A 25690-nucleotide genomic window follows, 5' to 3' on the forward strand; every position below is an offset into this window, starting at 1 on the left:
GTGTTCATATTGTCATTTCAGGTTCAGAATAAACAAGAAAAGAAACTTGGAACACTACTTGTACCTGCAGCCAGTGTTGGAAGCAGCCCCCAACCTCTTTCTCCTCTTCATGTGAATAATGTTGCTGTCAATGTACCATTATCCATAAACATTCCACGATTCTACTACCCTAAAGGACTTCCAGATGCATGTGCAAACCATGAACAGGCCATAAACAGAATTGAAACAGCCTTCATGGAAGTTGAAGATCAGAAAGCAGATATTTATGAAATGGGGAAAATTGCAAAGGTAATATAACTACTAAGTAATTTATACCTATCCCCTCCTCTTTAGGCCCTTTAATCTGTCTTCTACAGTGAAGATTTCTTACACTTTATGCATAAACAACCTCCTCTCTTGAAATAATTCCTAATTGATTTTAATATCCCGACTAGTCATTATAAACTTATTCTAAAATAAATATAGCCTTTTTTATACCCATTACATTCCTTTTTTCATTGTGTAAGTAATGTAATTTGTCTTCCAAAAGCACCATTTCTAATGAAACTACATTCTTAGAGGTTTTCAATGACCTTCTGCTCCCCAAGCCTAATGGCCTTCTTTTTTTTTTTTTTTTTTTGGTGGGGCAATGAGGGTTAAGTGACTTGCCCAGGGTCACAGAGCTAGTAAGTGTCAAGTGTCTGAGGTGGGATTTGAACTCAGGTCCTCCTGAATCCAGGGCTGGTGCTTTATCCACTTTGCCACCTAGCTGTCCCTCTAAAGGCCTTTTCTTATCCCTCATTCTCCTTGACCTTTCTGCAGGATTCAACACTTTTGACCTCTCTTCTTTGATAGCTAAGATATTACATTACTGTGATTCTCTTCCTACCTCTCCAACTGCTCCTCTTTTCATATCTTTTTCTTCTACTCTCTTTTAACTGTAGGTGTTTCCCATGTTTCACTAATCAGTCCTGTGGTTTTTTTTCTCATATTCCTTTAGGAATCCTATCCATTCATGTGACTATAACCTGTTGTTGTTGTTGTTGTTGTTGTTGAGACATTCAATCACATCCAACTCTTCATGATCCTGTGGACCATAGCACACCAGTATTGTCCATGGGATTTTCTTGGTAAAGATGTTGGAATGGTTTGCCATTTCCTTTTCCAGTGAACTAAGGCAAACAGAAGTTAAGTGACTTGCCCAGGGTCACACAACTTAGTAAGTCTTTGAGGCCAGATTTTAACTCAGGTCTTCTTGACTTGGGGCCCAGCACTCTGTCCCCTGAGCCACCTAACTGCCTTCATTATTACCATTATCCAGAAGATTGCTAAATCTCTTTTTCGAGCTTTAACCACTAATCTTCCTGAGCCTAGCAGCTCTTTTGAATATTTTCATTTGGATGTCTCATTATCACCTCAAACTTCTAAAATCAAACTCATCTTCCTCCTAAAACTAGCTTTCCCTCTAAGAGTTCCCTATTTCCCTGGATTTTCTCAGCCACCTACAATCAAATGTCAGAATAATGTTCCTTTAATAGGCATTTCCCATCAGCCAAAGAGTTTTATTGATTTTTATAGCCAACATTTTCCCCTGAAACTTGTTTGTTTATATGCTAATAAAAAAGAAATCAGCAAATAATTCTGAAATATGTAAATTATACTAGGGGCCAGCAAAGAGGATAAAAATTGTATTTTTATGTCCAGTTCAAATGCTTACCTACATAAAAATTGTTAAAACTTGAAGCCAAACTAAACTTCAAATTAAAAACATATAACACATATTAACCTCACTGAAGTTAAAATGATTTGTGCCTGCTCACTTCTTTTTTTGTTTATTTTGTTTTGTTTTGGGGTTTTTGTGAGGCAATTGGGGTTAAAGTGACTTGCCCAGGGTCACACAGCTAGTAAGTGCCTGCTCATGTCTAAAAAAGAAATGCTGGTAGGGAAAAAGTAGGAGGAAGAGAGGTGAAAAGAAGGGGAAGAAGGGAGAGAATGGAGGAAAGAGTGATTTTGTAACATGGTCAAGGGAAGGAGAATCCATATTTCTGTTTGTTTAGACATGCATACATTCCTCCTTGTTCTAGGTTTCATTTTAGGCTCAAAGTTGAAACATTAAATTCACTGTCAGATATGTGGCTCTTGACAAGTTTGCCACCAGGATTAATGGTTTGTCATCATACATATATCAGAGTATACCAATTGGGGGGAAAAAGCCATTTTTTTCTTTCTTCTCCCACTGACATTGTCCTAGAATCATAGAATTTGAGTCTAGAAAGAGTAAATCAGTCAAAGAACCTTAGAAATCATCTAGTACCTCCTTTCCATTTTACTGATAAGAAAACTGGAACTCAGAAAAGCTAAAGCACTTATTCAACATTATATTATTAGTGGCAGATTCAAAACTAGAATACAGGTCTCCTATGCTGAATTCAGTGTTCTTCCCAGGGAACCACACTGCTCCCATTTTGGAAATTTATCACTTACTTCCTGGATTATTATAGCCTCCTGACTGCTATGCCTGCCTTCAATACACGTAGTATGCCTTCCCTTCAATACATGTAGTATAAATGCTGCTAGATCAAACTTCCTAAAATACTAGTTTCATTTCATTCATTCTCCTTAAAACTGTCCAATAATTACCCACTGCCTATAGGAGAACAGCTAAACTCTTCTTCCAGACATTTCTGTCATTTTTCTTTAACCTGATTATTCATGTAAGGGAAAAATGTTTCCTGGTCAATGAATATAAAGTAAAACTTAGGATGATGATGTAGAGAATTTCTTAGTCAGGGATATGTTATCTTAGGTGGTACCTTCAAACTGACATTCTGTGAATTGGACACAATTATTAACTTCATATATTTTAGTCCTTCACAGATGTCCATACTAGGAGTTTCATACCCTGAAGAGATCACACATCTAGGTCATTTATATTTCATAGCTATAACTGCAGCACTGAAGCTTTCCACCCCTTATCCCTTGTCTCTCTCTACATAGGCAGACTCTACCTACTTTTCTGATAAGACATTTTTTGGGTGACACATTATACCACTTTTTATGTGCAAGCTTGTGAATCTGTTAACTGAAAGTGAGGAAGAACATGGCTTTCTATGTCTTAAAAACACAGAGACTAGAGATAGAAAGCCATGTTCAGGACACAGCTAATAGGTCATTTTGAATAGAACAGAGAATTGATCTTAGGATCATAGATTTAGACCCTAGAGGCCCAAAGAACTTCAATGACTTCCCAAGACCACAGAAGAGGAAATAAGCATATCAAGGATTTGAATCCAGGCCTTCTCACTATAATCTAGTACCCCAAATAATACTAGAAAAATCAATGAGAACTCTGCTTAAAGGCCTTTAAATACCAAGGTAAGAGTTTTATATTTCACTTTTGAAGCACTAGAGAGCTAATGAAAAAAGGTTGTGCCATAATTATATCTGTGTTTTAGGAATATAATTTTGGCAGCTTTTATGGGTAGCTTGAAGGGAAACACTAGAATCAGGATGACCAATTGCAATATTTGAGGCAAAAAGTGATGAGGTAGGAAGAGTTATGAATCAAAGAGAGCAAAGTAAGCAGAACCAGTAGAAAATATACACAATGACTACAGCAATGTAAATTAATTTACATTTTACAGAACATTCACATTTACAGAACATCAGCAACAGAAAAAAACAAATAAATGAAACTGAACTCTGTAGTTTTCCTGATCAAGTTTTCCTTCAGGGATGAGTTGAGAAGATGCATCTCTCTGCCTTCATTATGTAGGTAGGATCAACTAGAATAGACACCATTAGATAAGGGGATTAAGGCAGAGGAAAGGGTCTTTGACTCCAAGGCTATGAAATTGGAGCCTGGAAGGAAGGCGATGCCATCAATAAAATGAGGACGTTTGGAAGAGAAATGAGTTTGAGCTGTTTTGTTTTGGGTGTATTGATTTCAGATGCCTACAAGATATCTGAAGAGGCCCATCAGGCAGTTGATGTGACATGAGAGTTCAGCAAAGAAATCAGGGCTGAATTCTTATGGATTTAAGAGTAACTGGTGTTAAAAATAGTTAAACATTGAGTAGTTGATGGGGTCATGAAGTGAAAGAATGTAAAGAGAATTGAGGATAGGATCCAGGATAGAACCTTAGATTAGCCTATACCTAGTGGTTAGAAGGATGATCCAGCAAACAAAATTAAGAATTAGTCAGACAGGAAGAAAACCAAGAATATATCAAAGAAGGCAAGGAAGGAGAGAGTGTCCAGGAGGAAAGTATGGTCAAAAGCATTACAAGCCACAGAAAAGTAAAATAAAATGAGGAACATATAAGGCCAATAAATTTAGCAATTGATATCATTGCTCTTGGACAGGGCAGTTTCGGGTGAGTGGTGAGGTAACCAGATTGGAAGGGATTGAGAAATGAATAAGAGATGAGGAAATAGAGCCAGTAAGCACAAACATTCCTAGAATTTAATTGTGAAGAGATATAGAATAACTTGAATAAGGTGAGTGTTTTCAGAATAAGGGGAACCTGGAAATGTTTGTAAACTGTGAAGATGGAAGCAGTGGATAACAAACTGGAGGTGAGAAAAGGAGTAGGAAAAAACCAAGGGGGAAAACTCCTGAGGAAGACAGGAGAGATTTGGGGTCAAGAGCACAAGTGTAGATAAGGTAAGGTTAGTGTTAGCAAAGAAAAAACACACCTCTTCATCAGAGATTGAAGCAAAAGATTCAATTCCAGATCCAGCCTCTAGACATCTGCAATGCCTTTAGTCCAAGAAATATGTACTAATGAACTAACTTGGCAGGTTGTAAATCCAGTTTATATATACTGTTCTTTCTATTGATTTTCCTATCTAGATTATTAGGCTTTTCTGTTTCAAGTGTTCATTAATCTTACTAGTTGTGTGACCCTGGGCAAGTTACTTAACCCTCATTGCCCTGCCCCCCCCCCAAATCAAGTGTTCATTAATATAATCAAGGAATTCTCTAGCTTGATGAAATCAATACAATGTTACCTGCAGGCAACAGCATCTTTGAGACTTCACCATCTATAGGAAATCTCTAATCAATTTGGATTCTGTCTAGGATATCTTACATGATAGTGTATGATGCTGGTTATTCTCAGATCTACTTATCCAGCCCTAACTTTTCTGCTGACCTTCAGTCTCCTATCTCCAGCTTCTATTAAACATCTCAACAGGATGTCCCGTGAAATGAGACTGCCTTTTAACTTTCTTTGTATCCTTAACACTTGACACATCTTGCCCTTAATAGGTGCTTAATAAATGTTTATTGACTAACTGATTGACTTAGTATATCTCATTGCTTGATGTTAATAAAGGATTGTTAAGTACTATTTTCTCTGTAGTTTCATCTACCAAGAATCATATATGATTGATAGATATATGTATACATATCATATATACATATATTACATATATACATGTATATTATATATACATATATATGAGAGACATGGTATTGGAATAGAGCCATTTAAGGTTGCATTTTGCTCTAGCGAATCTTTTGAGTTTGCTTTTTCATCTTCTATTTTTGATAATCAACAAAATAAAGCAGGAGACATGGGCCAGTTAACCTAGGCATGCTGATGCTGGACCATCAAAAGCTCTAGTACAGTAATTGTAGTACAAAAAACCTCAAGGAATGAAATCCAGTAAGCAGAAATGTATCATAAATCCTTGATACCCTAACCATAAATTAAAAGCAAAAACCCAAAGGTTACAACTATACAAGGACAAAGAATAAAATGTCATGCCAATCAAAACTATACTATGGGCTGCAGGAATTCTTAATCTTTTTTGTGTCATAAGCCCCTTTAGCAGTTTGGTGAAGTCTATGGATGCCCTTCTCAGAATAATATTTTAATCGAATAAAATAAAATGTGTATGATTATGAAGAAAACCAGTTATATTGAAATGCATTTATCAAAATATTTTATAACCGAAGTTCATTGACCCCAAGTTCAGAATTCTTGAATTCTAGATCTAGAAATTAAGGTTAAAAATATACCTTCAATGCCTTGCAGCCACTTTCCTTTCATTTTATAGTAGATGTGAAACTAATTTTCCCCATATTGTTTCATATCAGTAAAGAATCTTGTACCTCAGGACTTGAAGAAATCTTGAATTTCCACTCTGATTCCATTATCTCAAAGCCTTGATTTGGTTATTCTGATGGGAGAGTCTCTTATTTGTCCACTGCTTGCCTCATTTTGCTTTTATCTTGCTTTTCATATTTTGAGTACCTGACATATGTGATCCTAACTGACTTTGTAACCGACCCACCTATCAAGAACATATAATATCAGATTATGTTTACCTCTTGATAGAAGCTAAAAAGGTAGCCTCCTATCAAAAGGCAGTTCATATTTGCTAAAAGTGAATCTGATTTATCACATCTCCAAAATGAGCAACTTTCCTATATAGTTCTCATCACATGAATCAGAGATACTGTACTGACAGGTTTTAATTTCTAGGATAAATAAAAAATACAGTCTTTATATACTAATAAGGTGTGGTACTCTAGACAGTTCCAGATTTGGAAGTGTGTTTTATACAAAGCTTTGAGTATACTAAGTTGTCCAGTCTTGGAAGCTGACTGCATTTCTCTGCTATGAGCTGAAGGTAGTTGCCAGCGATAGAAAATAAATTAGTATTTTTTCCCTCTAGTAAAGAAACAAGTGTGGACTTGGTAGGTCCAGGAGGAGTCACCTTTCTTTTAAGAAAGAAAGAAAGAAAGAAAGAAAGAAAGAAAGAAAGAAAGAAAGAAAGAAAGAAAGAAAGAAAGAAAGAAAGAAAGAAAGAGAAGGCAATAAAAAAAAAGAGATGACATAAGGGAATTCTGGGATGAAAGAAATGGGTACTCTTCCCTTTGGGGGTTATTGTTTCATTTTTCAGTCATGTCCAACTCTCTGTGACCCCATTTGGGATTTTCTTGGCAAAGATACTGGAGTGGTTTGCCATTTATTTCTCCAGCTCATTTTACGGATGAGGAAACTAAAGCAATTAGGGTTAAGAAACTTGTCCGGCTTAGTAAGTGTCTGAAGCCAGATTTGAACTCGGAAGATGAGTCTTCCTGACTCCAGGCCCAGCACTTTATTCATTGCACCAGCTAGTTTCCCTAGAATCTCTTTCTACATAGGATCCCTTGGGGGGAGTATATCTTAAATGTAATTTCTTTTCACTTCTCAGTAGTTCTTATGATCTTGAAATACAGAATCTCTTATTTGTGATGGCTTCTGATTTGCTAATATAATTTATGTGGTAGTATTGCACTTTCCCTTTTGATTATTTACATAAATTGTAGCACTCTTAATAAAACCTATTCCTTCCAGCCTGAGCTTTTCTGGCTTCTGGGTATTTTTTTTTTTTTTAATCAAAGACAAAAAAAAAAAATCACAAGCAAAGGATGGAGAAGGGTGCAAATAACAGGAACCGGGTAGCTACAAAATATTCAAGAACAGGGATTGACTTTATTTTTCTGCCAGGATAAGGAGAGAACAGGCAACAATAAGAAATGAAGCTTGCTTGCTATTTCTTTTTCTTCCTGCAAAGAAGGGGACTTATATATTGGACTTAGTTGAAGCTGTTGAAGGATAGATTTTTTTTTTTTTTTAGTGAGGCAATTGGGGTTAAGTGACTTGCCCAGGGTCACACAGCTAGTAAGTGTTAAGTGTCTGAGGCCGGATTTGAACTCAGGTACTCCTGAATCCAGGGCCGGTGCTCTATCCACTGCGCCACCTAGCTGCCCCTGAAGGATAGATTTTTAGAGCTAACACAGAGGCAAACCAGAAAAGGGAAAAGAATATTCTGAAAAAGAAACTGAGGAGGTAAAAGAAGTATTTTTTGTTTGTTTATAAAATTGGTGGTTTATATGTCTAACAAAATTTTCCTTCCTTATTTTTCCCCAATCTCCTGACTGTGATTATGGTAACCAAGTGTCCTCAGTTTTGTTTTCACTAGTATTCTTCTGCCCAAAAGGGAAGTTGAGTTCAAAAACCCATAAAAAAATTTTCTTTTTTCCTTCATCTCCTTACTGCCTCTCTGTTTGTGTTTTCAGGCATGTGGCTGCCCTTTCTATTGGAAAGCCCCCATGTTCAGTGCCGCAGGGGGTGAAAGGACAGGATTTGTATCTGTACATTCATTCATAGCCATGTGGCGAAAGTAAGTATGTGGGAACAGTCAGCCTCTTTTTGACAATTTCCTTTCTTTTCCACATTCAGATGTATCTGATCCAATCATATTCTTGTGCTATATTAGTGCTTTCCCAGGGCAGCTAGGTGGCACAGTGGATAGAGTGCCAGGCCTGAAGTCAGAAAAACTCACTTTACTGAGTTCAAATGCTGCCTCAGACACCAGCTGTGTGACGCTGGGCAAGTCATTATGTCCTGTTTGCCTCAGCTTCCTCATTTGTCAAATGAGCTGGAGAAGGAAATGGCAAACCACTCTATGGTGTCTTTTCCAAGAAAATCCCAAATGGGGTCACAAAGAGTCAGACGCAAATGAAATGACTGAACAACAACAACAAAAAGATCTTTTCCAATTGGATCTTTTCCAATATAGTCCCTATTATTTCAGTCAATAAAGATAATCATTCATATTTATATAGAATTGTGAGCTTTGCAAAATGCTTTCCTCACAACAAATTGTTAGGTAGATATTGCGAGTTTTACTATCCCCATTTTATAGATGAAGAATACGAACCATAGTTTAGTAGATATGCCTATAGCTCAAAGAGGCTTGTGCAGTGTCATATAGCTAGGCAGTGTCAGAGTGAGAGTCAGAACCAGCTTTCTTTTGACTAAAACTAGCACTCTTTTTACTTTATCATGCCACATCAGATCTATGGGCTACCTATTTAATAACTAATAATTTCCTAATTTTTACTTTTAAATATTGAGACATATTTAACCAACAAATACAGAATTGAATAAAGACTCCTTTCAGTAAGGTAAATGACCCCCCAAAAACAAATCTCCTGTGGGAAAAAAAAATGCATCATTATCCAGGAATAAATCTAGTTGATAATGTATTTTAATTAATTAAGTTCTAATCTGGACAACTAGAGATACTAATTTGTTGATACAATTGTAGATTTCATTATCTTGACCCTCCCAGATCTCTTATTTATATAATTTGTCTTTAAATGAAGATTCACATCACCCTTTCCTTCTCCTTCTGTACTTTGACTTATTTGTATGTTAATTCATTAACAAATATGTATTAAGTGCCTACAATATGCTAACCATGGAGAATATAAAGCTTATAGAGCACAGGATTGGATTTCACAGGTGTAAGGGACCTCAGAGCCTGTGCAATCTAACTTGTACCTGAAAAGAATCCCTGCTACAAAACATCTGACACGTTGACATTGAACCTTTGATTGAAAACTCCTAGTGAGGTTAAATCTCTTTCCTACTGAGGCAGGCCATTACACATAAAAAAAGTTTATTCATGCCCCTTCCCAAGCCCAGTATTATAGACTCTGATCTCTTATAATCCAAAGAAGAAAAGACAAGTACACCAGTAACCCTAACACAAGGGAACATGAGGTCATGGCATGGAAAAGTGCTATGAGAAATTTGAGATGGGAAAGATCACATTCTTTAAGGGAAGAGCAAGGGAGAAGAGAAAAGGCTTCAGGGAATGCTTCATGGAAAAAGTAGAACATGAATTGAGAGAGGTCCTTCAACTGATAGAGATGGTAATTAGAGGGATTACATTCCAGGAATGAGAAATAACATAAGCAAAGATATTAAGATGGGAGAAGATATAGCAGAAACAGAAGATAGAATTCCAGGTTGGCTAGAAATATAGGGAAATAATAATAATGAGATGTGGCTGAAAGAGTAAGTTAGGAGCAGATTATAGATGGTCTTAAATGTCAAGATGAAGCATTAATGCTTTAACCAGTAGGCAATGGGAAGCCACTCTTTTGGGGGTGTGGAATGGATGGAGGTGGTCCTCCTTTAACTTTAACAGTAACAGACAGCAGATTTAAGGAGCCCCACCTCAGTAGAGGAGGAGGCCCATAAAGACTCAGGAATGTCAGAGGGGATTTTTGGATGTATCCCCTACTGCTCCTTGATCATCTGCAATCAAAATTGGTAATAAATGAACAGTATCCTCTGGCAACCGCAGAGAAACAGCCCCATCTGGAGCACAAGATATGGTTGCTCTAGGTTTGCAAAGGAGATCACGACCTAATAAATTTACAGGGGCATCAGGCATAAGTAAAAATGAATGTTCCACTGTTAAAGGCCCCATAGATACCATGCAAGGTGTTAATTCTGCCACTCTTTGGGCTTTACCTGAGACTCCTACCACATTTAAAGATCCAATAGCATTACATCCAGGGCCTGGTTTAGTCATTAAGACTGATTTAGAGGCTCCTGTATCCAATAAGCAATCATAATATGTGTCCCCAACTTTGAGGGTCACATGAGGTTCCTTACTCTGGGGAGGAGAATGGATTGGGATAAGAGGATTAATGTATTCAGGATCTGGGAAAATAAAATTTTCAATATTTACTTTCCACTTCTCCCCTGTACACCGTCATTTTTCCATATTTCCCTGATCTATATCCTTTTGAGAGGGTCTGTGACTGTCCTCAGGTTGCTTCTCTATATCTCTGAAAAGGCCTATACCTGTTTTGACTCTGCTTGTCTGTATCTCCCTGATAGGATCTGTATCTATTTTGATTTTTTTGGTAATAAGACCTATAATTACCTTGATTCTGTCCTTCCATACCTTCCTGATAGGGTCTTCTAAAGTTATTCTGATTCTGTTGATAATAAGGCCTGTAATTGCCTTGATTGTTTCCTCTTTGGAAAAAATTTCTCTGATTATTCCTATTTCCCCTAAAAAAGTCATTAAGGGTTTCAGTCATTACCTGTCTCAATTCCTACCTTCTAGTTCTACACTCTCTTAACAAGTGTCCTTGCTTCTCACAATATTGACACACTTTAGGGGTCTTATACTGATTTTTAAATGTTTGACCTGAGAATGCAGGTGCTAGGATGCTTCTGTGAGCATGCTTTGCAGCATCCTGCATAGGAGGCTTCTGCTGACCTGCTTTTAAAGACTGGTCAACATCTTTTTCTAATTTCACGTCATTTTTAGTAGAGGGAGCTCTGGCATCCCTCTTAATACATGGCTCACTATGGGTACAATTCTTTTTCTCTCTCCACAGTTGTCTTCTGCCGCCTTTGCTCCTAGTCCTATGTTGCTGTTTGTCTCGTCCCCATCTCTCCTTTCTAATCTCGTCAGCCACCCTGCCGACCTCCAGTCCTCCTGTCAGCCCCCGTACCTTGTCAGCCCCGTTTCTCCTTTTCTGAACCGAACTCCCTTGCTGTCTAACTCCCAGGTCTATATATACCTTTTCTTCTCTCCACTCAAATCACGGGGCTTCCTACACCCACACACCAAGCTAATCCGCTAGCCAGGGCTGTGGCTGGGGAGGGTGGGGGGGTGCATGCTCCAGCTTTCACATGCTTCAGCACAGGCTATCCGGGATCTTTCGGATAGCTCCGCTCAGGTCAGAGGGAGCTGGGGGCCTTTTTTTTTTTTTCCCTCAACTGTTTGACCTGGTGTCTTGTACAGCCCGCGGGGCTTTCTGGCTCAGCTGACCCTGAGGGCCTAAGGCTTTCCAATCTCAGCCCAAAGGTAGGGTCCCCAAATCAAAATAAATTTCCACAGGGGGCAGGGGCGGGTTGAGGGTTAGGGGGAGCAAAGGAATAGCATCTTTGAGTGGTACCTTGGAATAGAAGATGGATAGAAGACAGAAAAACTGGATATGAATCTTTTACAGCTGCTTAGAGAAGAAAATATGGGAGGGGGCAGGAATTTCCTGCCAAGATGGCTACCTGAACAAGAAACAGGCCTCTCAGCTCCCGTAAACCTGCTTACTCCAGCAAAACTCTGAAGTGTGCACCAGAGTGAATAATGATCAAGAAATCCAATAAATGATTTCTTCCACCCACCCCAAAATTGCACAAAAAGTTAGCCAAAAGCACAAGGGCAGTGGGAAAGGGGGCATGCCAGCACATTTCTAAACACATCAGAGAGAGATCAGACACATAGGTAACTTTCAAGTCTCTATGGACAGAAGCAATGGCTGAGCTCTTTTAAAGATATTTCCCTTAGAGAACTCTAGGGAGGAACGGCAGGCAGCATCCAGCTTGGTGCCAACAAACATGATGCCACAATACTCAGACAAGAACAATCTGACCCAAGGGGCTTTCAGGGACCTAGCATTGCTGTCTTGAGATGCCAGAGAAGGCTCTAAAGATCCCAGTACCCTGAACTTCAAAGATTCAGAGGGCCCAAACCCTGGGAGGTAGAAGTCAACACAAGAACCCAGAGAACTGAGGGTACATCACCCAGAAATGCAGCAAGGATCAGAGCCTGCCCTGGCAAAGTTTGGGAACTAAAACTGTATAAAGATGAGTAAATCAAAAAAGCACTGTCTCCTACTAAAAAAGTATTGTAAATATAGTGCCATAACAACTATAAGCAGAGATGCAAAGAAAAAAAAATGGATTTTCTACAAAGACCACTTGTATACCTAGAAGAAATTAAACAAGAAAAAAATGAAATAAGAGCTCTGGAGGAAAGAATTAGAAAGAAAATAAGTGGCTTAGAAGAAAAAGTGGTAAACCCCACCCAAGTAATAGATTCCTCAAACACTAGAATAAAACCAACAGAATTCAGTAACACCATGAAGTTAGCAAAAAATATTAAGGTCAGGAGATTTTTTAAATATAAATATGTGTGTACATATATAATATATAGTGATTTCAAAAACAACTGATCTGGAAAACAGATCAAAGAGTGAATTTAAGAAGAATTATTTCCCTAATAGATAAGTCGTCAAAGAATATGAACAAAAGAACTCAACAACCATATGAAAGAATGTTCCAAATCACTAATAATAAGAAAAAAGTAAATCAAAACAATCCCAAGGCTTTACCTCACACCCTGCAAATAGGCAAATATGATAAAAGATGGAAATAGCCGATGTTAGAGTGATTATCGGAAGACAGGCACACTGTTATGCATTGTTGATGGAACTGTGAATCAATACAACTCTTTTGGAAAGCACTTTGGAATTATGCAAATAAAATGAACAAAATGTCCATATCTTTTCACCCCAAGATTCCATTACTAGGCTTATCTCCCCAAGGAGACCATTGATAAGAAGAAGGTCCCTATATATGCCGGAATATTGATAGTTGCACTTTTTTGTGAGGGGCAGCTAGGTGGCACAGTAGATAGAGCACTGGTCCTGGATTCAGGAGGACCTGAGTTCAAATCCAGCCTCAGACACTTGACACTAACTGTATGACCCTGGGTGAGTTACTTAACTCCCAACTGCCTCCAAAAAAAAACACAAAACCCAACAAAAAATAAAATAGGGGGCAGCTAGGTGGTGCAGTGGATAGAGCACCAGCCCTGGAGTCAGGAGTCCCTGAGTTCAAATCCGGCCTCAGACACTTAACACTTACTAGCTGTGTGACCCTGGGCAAGTCACTTAACCCCAATTGCCTCACTTAAAAAAAAATAAAAATAAAATAAACTTTTTGTGATAGCAGAGAACTCAGAACAAGTAGATGCCCCTTGATTGTGGGATGGCTTAATTAATTGTGCTCGTTCAGTCATTTTTCAGTCATATCCATCTCTTCATGACTCCATTTGCAGTTTTCTTGACAAATATACTGGAATGATTTGCCATTTCTTTCTCTAGCTTATTTTACAGATGAGGAAACTGAGGCCAGAATGGATAAGTGACTTGCTCAGGGTCATATACCTAGTAATTCTGTACGGCCAGATTTACTTTTTTTACTATTCTCTAATTTTTTGTGGGGCAGTGAGGGTTAAGTGACTTGCCCAGAGTCACACAGCTAGTAAGTGTCAAGTGTCTGAGGCCAGCTTTGAACTTGGGTCCTCCTGAATCCAGGGCCAGTGTTTTTATCCACTGCGCCACCTAGCTGCTCCCATAAGACCAAATTTAAACTCAGGGAGAAGAGTCTTCCTGACTCCAGGCCCAGCTCTCTATCTACTGCACCACCTAGCTGCCCCAGAAACTCATTGTGGTACATGTGTGATAAACATAGAGAAGATGTAGAAGAACTGATGCAAAGTGAAGTAAGTAGAGCCAAGAAAACAATATACATAATGACTACAACAATGTAAATGGAAGAATAATCCCCAAAATCTCAAAAGTCAGTGTTGAAAAATTATAAGGATCAAGCATGACTTGAAAGAAGATATAAGAAGACACTCCTTCCCCACTCTTTTACAGAGGTAAGAGGCCCACAAATATACATTGTATATATTTCCAGCCTTTTTAATGTATTCTTTAGTTAAGCTGATTTTTTTTCCTTTTTTCTTTTGTTGTCTTTTTTTCTGAGAGGGGAAAGAGAACGATACTGGGAGGAATTATGGTGATGTAAAAAAAGACATCAATAAAAACATTTTTTAAGAATTTTTTGGAGTTCCTGATTCAAAATGCTATTGTTCAAGAACAATAATAGTGTAGACACTGTTGTTCAAGAAATCATAAATGAATATTATCCAGCTCTATTAAAACCAGAGATTAAAGTAAAGATAGAATACACCAATCACTTCTTGACTGAGACTCCAAAAAGAAAAGTCCCAGGAATGCCATAGCCAAAATCCAGACTCTCCACATCTAAGGAAAAAATACTGCAAGCATCCAGAAAGGGGTTCAAGGAACCAGTCAGGATTACAGAAGATCTGGCAGCTTCTATGATAAACAAGAGAAGATCTTGTAATATAATATTCCAAAAGGCAAAAGATATCAACACAGTCAAGAATAACGTTCCTTGCAAAACTTCATATAATCAATCCTACATGGGGGGGAAAATGGGCCTTTAGTGTAATATAGCATTCTCAAGCATTTCTGATGCAAGAAGCAGAGCTGAGAGAAAACTTTTAAATATAAAAACAATAGTTCAGAAAAACCTATAAAAATAAGTTTATTTGAGGAATTGGAAGTGAATAAGTATTTATTCAACACTATATGCCAGGCACTGTGCTAAGACGTAGACATACTGCTAATTGGGAGGAGCTGTATGATGATGTAGTGCTAACATTCTAAAAAGGGGAGAAGAAACAGTTTTCCTTTCAAAATTTTATGTCTTCAGAGGTCATTGAGGAAATTAAATTTAAAAAAACAGAGGTCCAGGGAGTAGGTTAGTTCTGTTCTGAGGGTTTGAAAAGGAGCAAGAGAAGGGAGGTTTTGTTTGTTTTGTTTTGTTTTTTTAAGGAAATACACCAGTGTGGAAAGGAAGAAAGGGGTGGAAGTGTAGTACAGGAGAGTTCAGACAAAGAACACCAAAATGACACAGGAAGAGGAGTTAATAAGACTACTCACAGTCAAGAAGAAGACAACAAGGAACAGTCTTAATGTGTGGCCCCCTTGGTAGGTTCTAGATTTAGAACTGTGAAGTGGTTTTTATACTCTGTCCAAAGTCACAGAACCTTTCAGGACTCAAAGTAATATAGAGTTTAAGCTAGCCAGCTGGCACCAATGGGATACTGCCCTGTCATCCTTAGGAAACGATATTAGTATAGTTGAGACTAATGAAATAAGGCAAATAAATTGCCTAGGATTGAGAAATGAGGGGCAGGGGCAGTAAACTTAAATCTAACTGTCCCAAGTAAGAGGCTTGGGAGGTAGAATGGTTAAATTCAGTTTATTAACCTCAGCATCCTGGAGTACTGATCCCTACTAGTCAAACCAGTTTTTACCAGTTCACAATTAGCAGTTATGATCTTCCCCTGCTCCCCCAAAAGGACATTATAGAACTAACTAAAATGCATATAAGAAAATATAGAAAGAAGTTGAAAAGGAAGTACAGGCAAGCTGGACCATTATAAATCAGTAGAATTAATCGTTTTTTAAAGTAAGCGTAAAATGGATATTCACAGTTTCATATAGAATTCTCTCTTAAGGGACTGAATTAGGCTAATTGCTATGTGGAAGAAGTGAGGACATGTAAGGAAGAGAAAATACAGAGGTTAAAATCAATAGGATTTAGTTCCTTATTGACTCAACCCTCTACATTACTCTACACATCTAAAGAAAACTATGGGATTACAAGATTAGTCCTTGTTGACCAGGAAGGTGGTGGTGTTATCAGTAATAATAGAGTAGTTAGGAGAAGGTCTAGGTATCCAGCAATAAAATTATAAATTCTGCTTTAGACATATTTAATTTGAAGTACCAGAAAGCCATACAAGTAGATATATCTAGCCTCCAATTAGAATTATTGGAAATATGGAACTTTAAACTCCTTTGAGAAAGAATTATTTCATCCAGTACATTTTTATTCCCAGCAACTAGCACAGTACCTGGCACATAGTAAGTACTTAATAAATACTTCTTGATTAATTGACTGGACCTCTGAGGAAGGGAGTCATTGACATAAAAGTGAAGAGAATAAGATTATAAGCAGAGGTAATATAGAGTAAGCAAATGTAAGGACAGAGGTCCATTCTCACCTCACTGAATTCCAGAAAGTCCAGGCATCTTCACTGAATCAGTCCAAAGTAAAGTAGGTATAAATAAGTCCTTAGTCATTTTCAAAGGATCATTGGCATTTCGGTCATCAGATAAAATTGACACTGTATAAGAAATATCTTGTGTCTGCTTAAAGATCAAGTTATTTACTCCTCTAGAATTATATACAAAAACAGCAAGTTAGTTTGTAGTTCTACTCATTACAGTGGAAAAGGTTTGCAAGTTTGGGAGCTGGAAATTTCAGGTCCCTGAGAGAAAATTGCTCTGGGAAGGAGGAGAAGCATCTGTCTCTTCTACCTTTACCATTATTACCAGATAGAGCTTACTAGTAAGAAACTACATCCAGCTGTGATTAAAGAGAGACATGCTGAGAACAAGTCTCTCCAAAAAGAAGCAACTAGATATCCAGAAATGAAACTGACCAGATCATAACTTTGTAAATTTTAAAAGGTTAGAAGACCCAGAAATCCTGTTGGTAGCAATGTCTGCCAAAGCCATTAGCATTGTCCAGCTGAGTCCATAGTACCATCCCCAGAGTAGCAGTGGCTGAAAGCAGGATCTGTATCCAGAGCTGAGACATCCTGCAGACCAACCAAGTAAATGAAAGAAAGGCAGTTTTGAGATTTTAAAAGTACACCAACCCTCAAATAAACAAATTTACCTAAAGTGAGGATTCCACAAAGAAAGAAAAAGATTTCTAGTAGCTAGGAGCTATAAATTGCCCCTTTGGCACACAGATTCTCTGTCCCTCTGCCTTACCACCATTTTACCATAATTTTGAGCCCGCTTTCCCCAGGGACCTTATGTATATTAGGGGAGGGTGTACCCCTGGTTTGGGGTAATTATTTTTTGTAACAGTTGTCCTTTTATCATCTGTTTAGTAAATACTCTTTCTAAAAACTAATTAGGCCTCGATGATAATCAGTGGGAAGCAGATTGGTTGGGGCTCATCAGTGATAGTATTAGAAAATCCTATGGCCCTGAGGATTACACCTAGAATCCTAAGGAGAGTAGTACTTAGCTACCCTTTGGGAACTTGACTGCAGTGTTCGTTGTAGAAGTATCTCTAAATGGATTACACGGAAAAGAGGGCCGAGAAACCAGCCAATCAAAGGGAGAAGCCACAGGGCAGAGGGTACTTCCAATGTGAGTAGTCCAGAGGTATACTGAGCTTCCAGGTTGAAGAGGTTTTTATGGCACGGTAGAAAAAGTCCTGTAGAGAGTTAGAAGTGTAGCCTGAAGTATAACTGCCAAATAAATCCTAAGAACCTTTACTATATCATAGAATCACAGAATCTTACCATTAGAAAATAGCTCAAAGATGAGATAGTCCAGTTTATACCAAATGAAAGCAAAATGAGATAATCCATATAAAAGTGCTTTGAAACCCTTAAAAATGTCATATATTGTTATTATTAACTTTGATACTACACAGTTGCAACCTGAAAATAACATGAATAACTACTCTTATGAAATTAGTCCATAGACTATGCTTTGAAAAACACTGTCTAACCTGCATACCTAATAATTAGGAGAAGATAAACTGTAATTAAAAATTTTTCTATTTTTTACATTTTATTCCTTTAAAAAAAAGTGTAATGAGTATCAGGTTTCTTATAAAGGCCACTTTCTTCCCCACCTCTGAATTGTCTGACAGGCCTGGCTATTTGGCTGGCTTAGAAATTTGAAAATCACAAAAAATCACTCATTAAGTTGAAAGGGAACCTACAGGTCATTTAATCCAAACTGTGCCTTAAAAATAAACCCCCATACAATATCCCAACCAAGTAGTATTTCCAAGTTCTGGTTGAACACATATAGTGATGAGGAAAGAACATACTACTGCCTCCTAAATCAGCCCATTTTATTTTTATAGAACTCTTATTAGCAAGTGTTTCCCTTTCATCAAACTTAAATATTCCTCTTTGCAACTTTAGTCTTTTCTTCCTAGTTCTTCCCTCTGGGTCCAAACAAAGCAGCTCCAATCCTTCTCCCAACATAACAGCCTTTTGAATACTTGAAGACAGCTATCATGTCACCCCTACCTCTTCTCTTTCCTAGGCTAAACATTTCTCTTTCCATCAACCTATCCTGATATGATGTAGGTTCAAGCCCCTCACCATCCTGATCATCATTCTCAGGATACAATCTAGTTAGCCAATATTTTGCCTAAAAATGGGTTTGGTAGAATTTAACACAATTTTTCAGACAAAAGGAGAGTACAATGAGATTATAATTTCCCTTATTCTAGATGATATGCTACTATTAATCCAGGAAGGGAGGAAGGAATGAAGCATTTATTAAGCATTTGCTATGTGCCAGGCACTGTAGTAAGCAATTTACAAATATTATCTCATTTGATCTTCACAGCAACACTGAGAGGTAGTTGCTATTAGTATGCCCATTTTACAGTTTAGGAAACTTAAACAGACAGAAGTTAAGTGACTTGCCCAAGAATATACAGTCTGAGGTCGAATTTGAACTTGGGTTTTCCTTACTCCAGGCCCAGTGCTCTGTCCATCTAGCTACCTACCATGTCACACCACTCATGTACATTAAAATTGTATTACAATAAAAATTCCATATTATTTTCATATGATGTTTTCTAATCCTACCTTTCCCATCTTGTACAGCCGATTTTTTAACCCTAAATACAACTTCTTTTAGAAAAAGCCTTTGTATTGCCTTAAGCATTTATCATCAGCCTCAGTCTCTCATGACCTTTAGGATTACTGCCACAAAACACTGCCACACTTTTTATTCATCCTGTCCTTGTTTTCCTCTGCTTTACATCTCTTTTTCAAAGTCCTAAGTTGTTTGATTTATTTCCTGTGTATCCATGTTGGTCTTTTAGACGACATTCCTTTTCCTCCTTTTAGAAATTATTTGTGTTTCATTCATGAAAACAATCTCATTTCTCTATAGAATAAGCTATGGGAACCTACCTATCCGCCTAAGATGTAAAGTGCTTATTAGACAACGTCCAGTTTTCTCCTCCACATCAATCACAAACTGTAAGGTAGAGTGGCCATTTCCTCCTAATGTCTCTAAGTATTTCTGCTTGGATTGGTGTTTTATCAAGCTAGGAAGAGAATAAAAATAGCAGAACCTGAGGTGTCACAACTCCTTTCAACTTCCGCATATTTCTAAAGCACCTCTTCCTGCCTCCACCAGGCCTTCCCTTCAGGAACAGGGATGGGAAGCAAGCTCACCTAGCATAACTGATGTAAGCAATTGTCTCCTATCTAATAACCACCTTCACTGCTCACTCTCACACTCATGAACCATATGTGGTTAGAGGAAATCAGCCACAAAACCTGACCAAAAAATATCCATAAACATATCTCCACATATCCAAATAGTGATACAGAGACATATAGCCTTCCAGTCTCTCTCACTTCTAACACTCAAGTCTTCACATGCCAAGTAATCTATATACCCACTGGCTTGACTGTCAGTTTCAGACTCTCTACACCAAGACTAGTCTCTTAAATCCAACCCCTGTTACTACACGCTAGCCATTTACCTACTTCCTGGCATCCCTATGTCTCCAAGTAAAACTCTAATCAGTAAATACTGTACTACGATTGGTTTGTTGAAATACCTTGTTTCAATTTTAAAAGGGCAAACAAAGGTCATTTATAAAATTGGGATCATAAAAATAGAAGTCTTCATTTTTAATGTAACTGAAGGAATGCTCATAAAATTATATAGAAGGAAACCTTTTTCTCCAGTTAGCTGTTGTTGTTTTTTTAAGAAAATCCAGAGAAAACCTTTTTCTGTATATTTTTAAAACTTTGACAAACCAGTTGCCTGTTATCACCATCATCATCATCATCATCATGCCCTCTAGTGGTAGTACAGCGTCTTAAACACCTCTGAATTAAATAAAGTTCTCTAATGGAAAGAGAAATGTATCTATTTGGGGAGGATAAAGGACTAAGCAGATTTAAGTTACCAAACAAACTATCCTTTGAGGATTCATGCATTTGTTTTTATTTTATTTTTTTCAAATTGTACCCATTGCATAAAGTGCTTTGTGCTACAAGTAAGGTAAATTAAAGCCTTAATTAAAATACCAACAACTATGGCAAATAATAAAACTGAATTTAAATGCCATAACATATACATTTAGGCTTGCATAATAGATTTAATATCATCCTAAGTAAATATTAAATTCCTTAAAATAAAAGATATTCCAGTTCCTAGTAGCTTGGAACAGGAAGACTTCATTTTCTATCTTTGTGGTGATTTTAGGATGAGCAACCCAGTGTGTTTTTTTTTAAATCATGGCTACTTCTATGTTTTATAAATTAATTGCTATCGATATCAGTTTTGGCAGTAAGTATATTATTTTATTAATATAACATATCAGTAAAGGATTGACCATGTGTCTCCCTAGTTTCTCATGGTCTCAGCCATCAGACCAGTCTTAAGAGGGAGAGCCAAGCCCACAGCACACATCAAGCATCATCCAAGAGAGTGAGACAAGAGACAAGACAGTGATCCTGGTGTGGCCAAGGGTTTTATCCTCTTTTGATAGAGGCAAGTCATTATACATTGATCAAACCTAATTGGTTAGCATCATTCAATTCCATCGGTTGACATGACTTGAGGGTAGTCTAAATTAAAATAAACTCTACAGATGACATCAGGGAAAGAATGTAAAAGACCCTCATTGAAGGGCTAAGGCAAAGTCCATTATCTAGGTGTGGTCCTTCACTGAGCTAGACAAAAGAGGCTATCTCCATTTCTTTGGTTCCCTTTGCTTTGTCCCAGGTAAGAGCTGAACTTGGGGAGTGGGGGGGAGAAAGGACTGAAACTGATCTCTGGATCCCCCCAAGAAATCCATTATTAATAATTATTTTCTAAAAATCTCCCATCTGACTCATTGAGAAACTACCATTTCCTCAATGAATCAAACTAATATTACAAATATTTTACAAAAGGTTCTTAACTATGGGGCTTATGATGGTTAACAATGTGAAAGGAAAAAAAGGAGTAAACAATTAGGTGATGCAGTGACAAAACTAAAGGGGACAATCTCCTTTAGGAGATTTAGGGGAATGTCCATATAAGTCTCTGGAAGTCTCATCTACAGATGATTCTTGGGACGTCATCTTAATGCAGCTCTATTCCAGTGTGATCCAAGAGCCGTCTTTTCCCGGGTTCCTTAGATTCTCTTCCTCAACTGGAAAATATATCCTACAAAATTGATCTTAATACAACTTTAAATTACTTTGCCAATAACCAAATCAAATAGTTAAAAGTTAGCTAAAACCTTTATATCTAATGGAATTTGGAATCTTTTAGAGATTTTACAAGTATAGGTTACCCAATTGTTACATATGAAACTGAGATACAAACAAAAAATTTTAAATCCAATCTTTTTACGTAGCTTTATTTCACCAAGAACTCTTACCCTCTTCTTGCACCTCCTAACTTCCAGCCCTATATATCTTCAATCATATCTTCCTTATAGTTAAGAAAATTTATGGTAAAGAACAGTTGTGCCATAGTTCACTGTTAGGGTTCTTGTGTATGATTCTAGCAGAGCCCTTCTCCCATGTGGCTGTACTCACAGGGTCATGGTGAGGCTCAAATGAGATAGTGTGTTTAAAACATTTTGCAAACCTTATATCACTATATAAATATCAACTATTATAATTATTATTTTATTAACATTAAAGTAATTATGAGAGAGGCACAGGAACTGAAGTCAGGTGATCCTAGCTCCTATACTTATTATCTGTGTGACTAGAGGCAAGTCACTTTGTCCCACAGAGACAAGATTGTTCATTTATAAAGTAGCGATTAAAATATTTATACTACCTAACTTCTAGGATTGATTTTTATCAAAGTGCTTTATAAATCTTGAAGTAATATGTAAATGTGTAAGCTATTTTTATTAATATTATAGGGCAGCTAGGTGGCACAGTGGATAGAGCACTGGGCTTGGGGGTCAGGAAGACCTGAGTTCAAATTTGGCACCAGACACTCACTAAGTGTGTGACCCTGGGCAAGTCATTTAACCCTCTTTGTCTCCATTTCTTCATCTGTAAAGTAAGTTGGAGAAGGAAATGGCAAACCATTCCAATATTTTTGTCTTGGAAACATTAAATGGGGTCACAAAGAGTTGGACATGACTGAACAACAACATTTTTATTATTACAATGTATTGCTGACCTATATATATATGTGTGTATGTGTATGTATGTACACGTGTGTACACACGCACGTGTGCACACACGCACGTGTGCGTGCATTATGTTTATATATGTATATACACATCCATGTTGATATTCCCTCAAGCTCCATAACCTCAGAATTCATCAGGCTCCTTAAATCCCATAACTACTCCTTCAGTCTACCTCAGCCATATATAGAGATGGTCATACACTGGATCTCAACATTACCCAGAAGTGTTTCATTTCACTAATTTAAAACTCTGACATTGTGCTATAACCTCCTAAATTCCATCTCTCCTAATGCCTTAATCCATTCCTAGTCCTCATTGAGACTTTCAATCCTTCTTCCCCCTTACTCTTCCACAGTTAATCGATTTAACTCTATACTGTTCTCTATTCTGGAACCTCTTTCCAGTTTGTCCTATCCCTACTCATCCTTTCAGAAACCTTAGCCCTGGATTTTAATCCACTTCTCCTCATATGCCACTGAATAGAGCCAGAGTAAATCACACAATTGTGTTAATTAAGTATATTCAATTCATGTTATCCAACTTCACCTAGTCCCTATAATGAGCAAATCAGTCCTGTTGTTCTTCCTTAATTGTTTCCCTATCTTAATCCCCACAAAAGCTCCTCCAAACCATTTCTTTCCTCACATCTCTCCTATGTCCCATGCCTCACTTTCTCAGCAGAGGACCTCAAGTGTTAACTTTACTGAGAAAATTGAAGCCATTCCTTGAAGCCATGAGTTTTTTCTTCATCTTAAACCCCCTTGACATTGTTATGGGGGAAATGGGAGGGGGGATCCTTAGGATTTCCTCTTTAAAGAATTATACCCTTTTGCACACAAATCCAATAGAATAAGATAATAGTTTATTTATTGGATAGGGAAGGGAAATCAAGATTGAAATCCTTGGACTTCTTCTCATGGGGAGAAGGCATGGCCTTCATGGCCCAGAGGCATGGCTCTGAGATACCAATCTCCTGGAACAGGAGACAGGCAGATACTTTTATAGAGGACTGATGGGGGTGATCATTTGACTGTGGAAAGTTCCCTTACAGGGGAGGACCATCACCCATTGGCAGTGGCTGGGGGAGTTGGGTGAGGGGTGGCTACGGATCTCTCAAGCCATCTCTCTCCTCCTCAAGCCACAAAGGCAGTAGCTACACCTGATCTTATCTCCCCAGGGGTGGGGGAGACTGGAATGAAGGGGGGTGGTCCTGGAGTAAGCTCAGTCCTGATCTGGTGCCACTTATCTCTTTAGGGGTATCTGTCCTTTGGTTTAGTTTCTCAAGGAGAAGGTTCTTTGATGTACCCCAGAAAACTTCTGGGGTGCTAGGCTCATAACAACATCATTGCCTATTTTATTTTCTTTTCCCCTAGGTTCTGGCATTGAGATTTCTTCCTCCTTGCCAAGGCCAATTGATCTACATACACTCTTTTATTTATTTATTTATTTATTTTCAGGTTGTTTTTTTTTAGTGAGGCAATTGGGGTTAAGTGACTTGCCCTGGGTCACACAACTAGTAAGTGTTAAGTGTCTGAGGCTGGATTTGAACTCAGGTACTCCTAACTCCAGGGCCAGTGCTCTATCCACTGCGCCACCTAGCTGTCCCTACATATACTCTTGATTCTAATTGTTTCCATTTTTTCCAGAAGATTACAACTTGAAGAATCCCTTTTCTTTGTGGAATCTTCAGCCTTTGTTTATCTACTGGTTCCTTCTTCTACTGCCTCCAAACATACCTAAGTTTTCCCCAACCTTAAAAAATTTTCACTAGGTCCTTCCATGCCCTCAAGCAGGTGCCATATATCTTTCTCTTTTCTTTCTCAGCTAAACTAGAAAAAACTATCTACACTTAATTGCTCTACTTCCTCTGTTCTTCTCAACTCTTTGCATTCTGGTTTCCATCCTCAACATTCATGTGAAATTGCTTTCTCTGATATTAGCGTTGATCTCTTAATTGCCAAGTCTGATGGACTTTTCTCAGTCTTCATCCATAACCTGTCTGCTACATGACACTGTGAACCACTCTCCTTTTTTCCTAGATATCTTTTGTATTTCTTGACACTACTTTCTCCTAGTTCTCCTATTGTGTTGTTTAAAAATCTGAATTGTGGGTTCTAATCTGCCCTCTCAGTCTTGGGGGGAAGCTGGCTAAAATCACTGATAAATTCAACAAGAGTTTAGGCTTTTAAAGACTTATTAAAATATATATTATAAGTTAGTAAAGAGAGAAAGATTGAGAACAGATTCCTTGCATGGAAATCCTAGCTCAGATCTAATTCGGTATAGCCAGAGAGAAAGAAAGCAACTTCCTTTCCTAGCAGCCCACATGAAATCTCTCACCACCAAGCTGGTGTCCAAATGACTAAGAGGGCCGCCCCCCCTGCCCCCCCACCTTCTCTATCTGCCGCCACACTCATTCCTCCTCACCAGAAAGAGAGTTCTTCTGTCAGCGAGTGTCCACTTCCTAGTTCCTCTCTCCCTCCCCCAAACGGAAGGTCCTTCAAGCTGGTTGGTTGAGAGTGGTCTCTTGCTGACATCCATAGTACACCAATAGGTCATTCAGCGCCGGCCAGGTGTAGCCTCCATCCAATCATCCTTATTCTCACTCAATTCAAACAATACTAAATCAATCAGAGGGGCCCCTGGGCGTCTGCCAAATTCCATTATTTTATCACACTACTTGTCTAAATGCTCCTTACTTGGTCTCCTAACTGGTTCAAAATTCAGATTATGCCCCCTATCAGTGAGTGTTCTCCAAAGCTCTGTACTAGGGCCACTGGTATACAGAAGCCAGCTTGTGAGAGCCAGTTGTTAAATTTACAATGTGAGAATTTACACTTCAGAAATCAGCAACCACAATAAGTCAAGGTTTGATTTATTGTTTTGTTGATTGTCTAGACTTAAAGTGATAGAGGAAATGTTAATAATGCAGATTAAATTTAAAAGTA

General features: G+C 38.0%; 1 protein-coding gene across 2 annotated transcripts in view; it reads left to right on the forward strand.

The window, feature by feature from the left end:
• The window catches only part of PPP2R3A (protein phosphatase 2 regulatory subunit B''alpha), a 201869-nt gene that overhangs the window by 95343 nt on the left and 80836 nt on the right, over positions 1-25690 (forward strand). For both annotated transcript variants that reach the window (XM_043999189.1, XM_043999190.1), the window contains 2 exons: positions 22-288; positions 8057-8160. In XM_043999189.1, the coding sequence (XP_043855124.1) occupies positions 22-288; positions 8057-8160 (371 nt within the window). The remainder of the gene's footprint in view (positions 1-21; positions 289-8056; positions 8161-25690) is intronic.

The sequence above is a fragment of the Dromiciops gliroides genome, chromosome 3 (assembly GCF_019393635.1).
Source record: "Dromiciops gliroides isolate mDroGli1 chromosome 3, mDroGli1.pri, whole genome shotgun sequence".
NCBI lineage: Eukaryota > Metazoa > Chordata > Mammalia > Microbiotheria > Microbiotheriidae > Dromiciops > Dromiciops gliroides.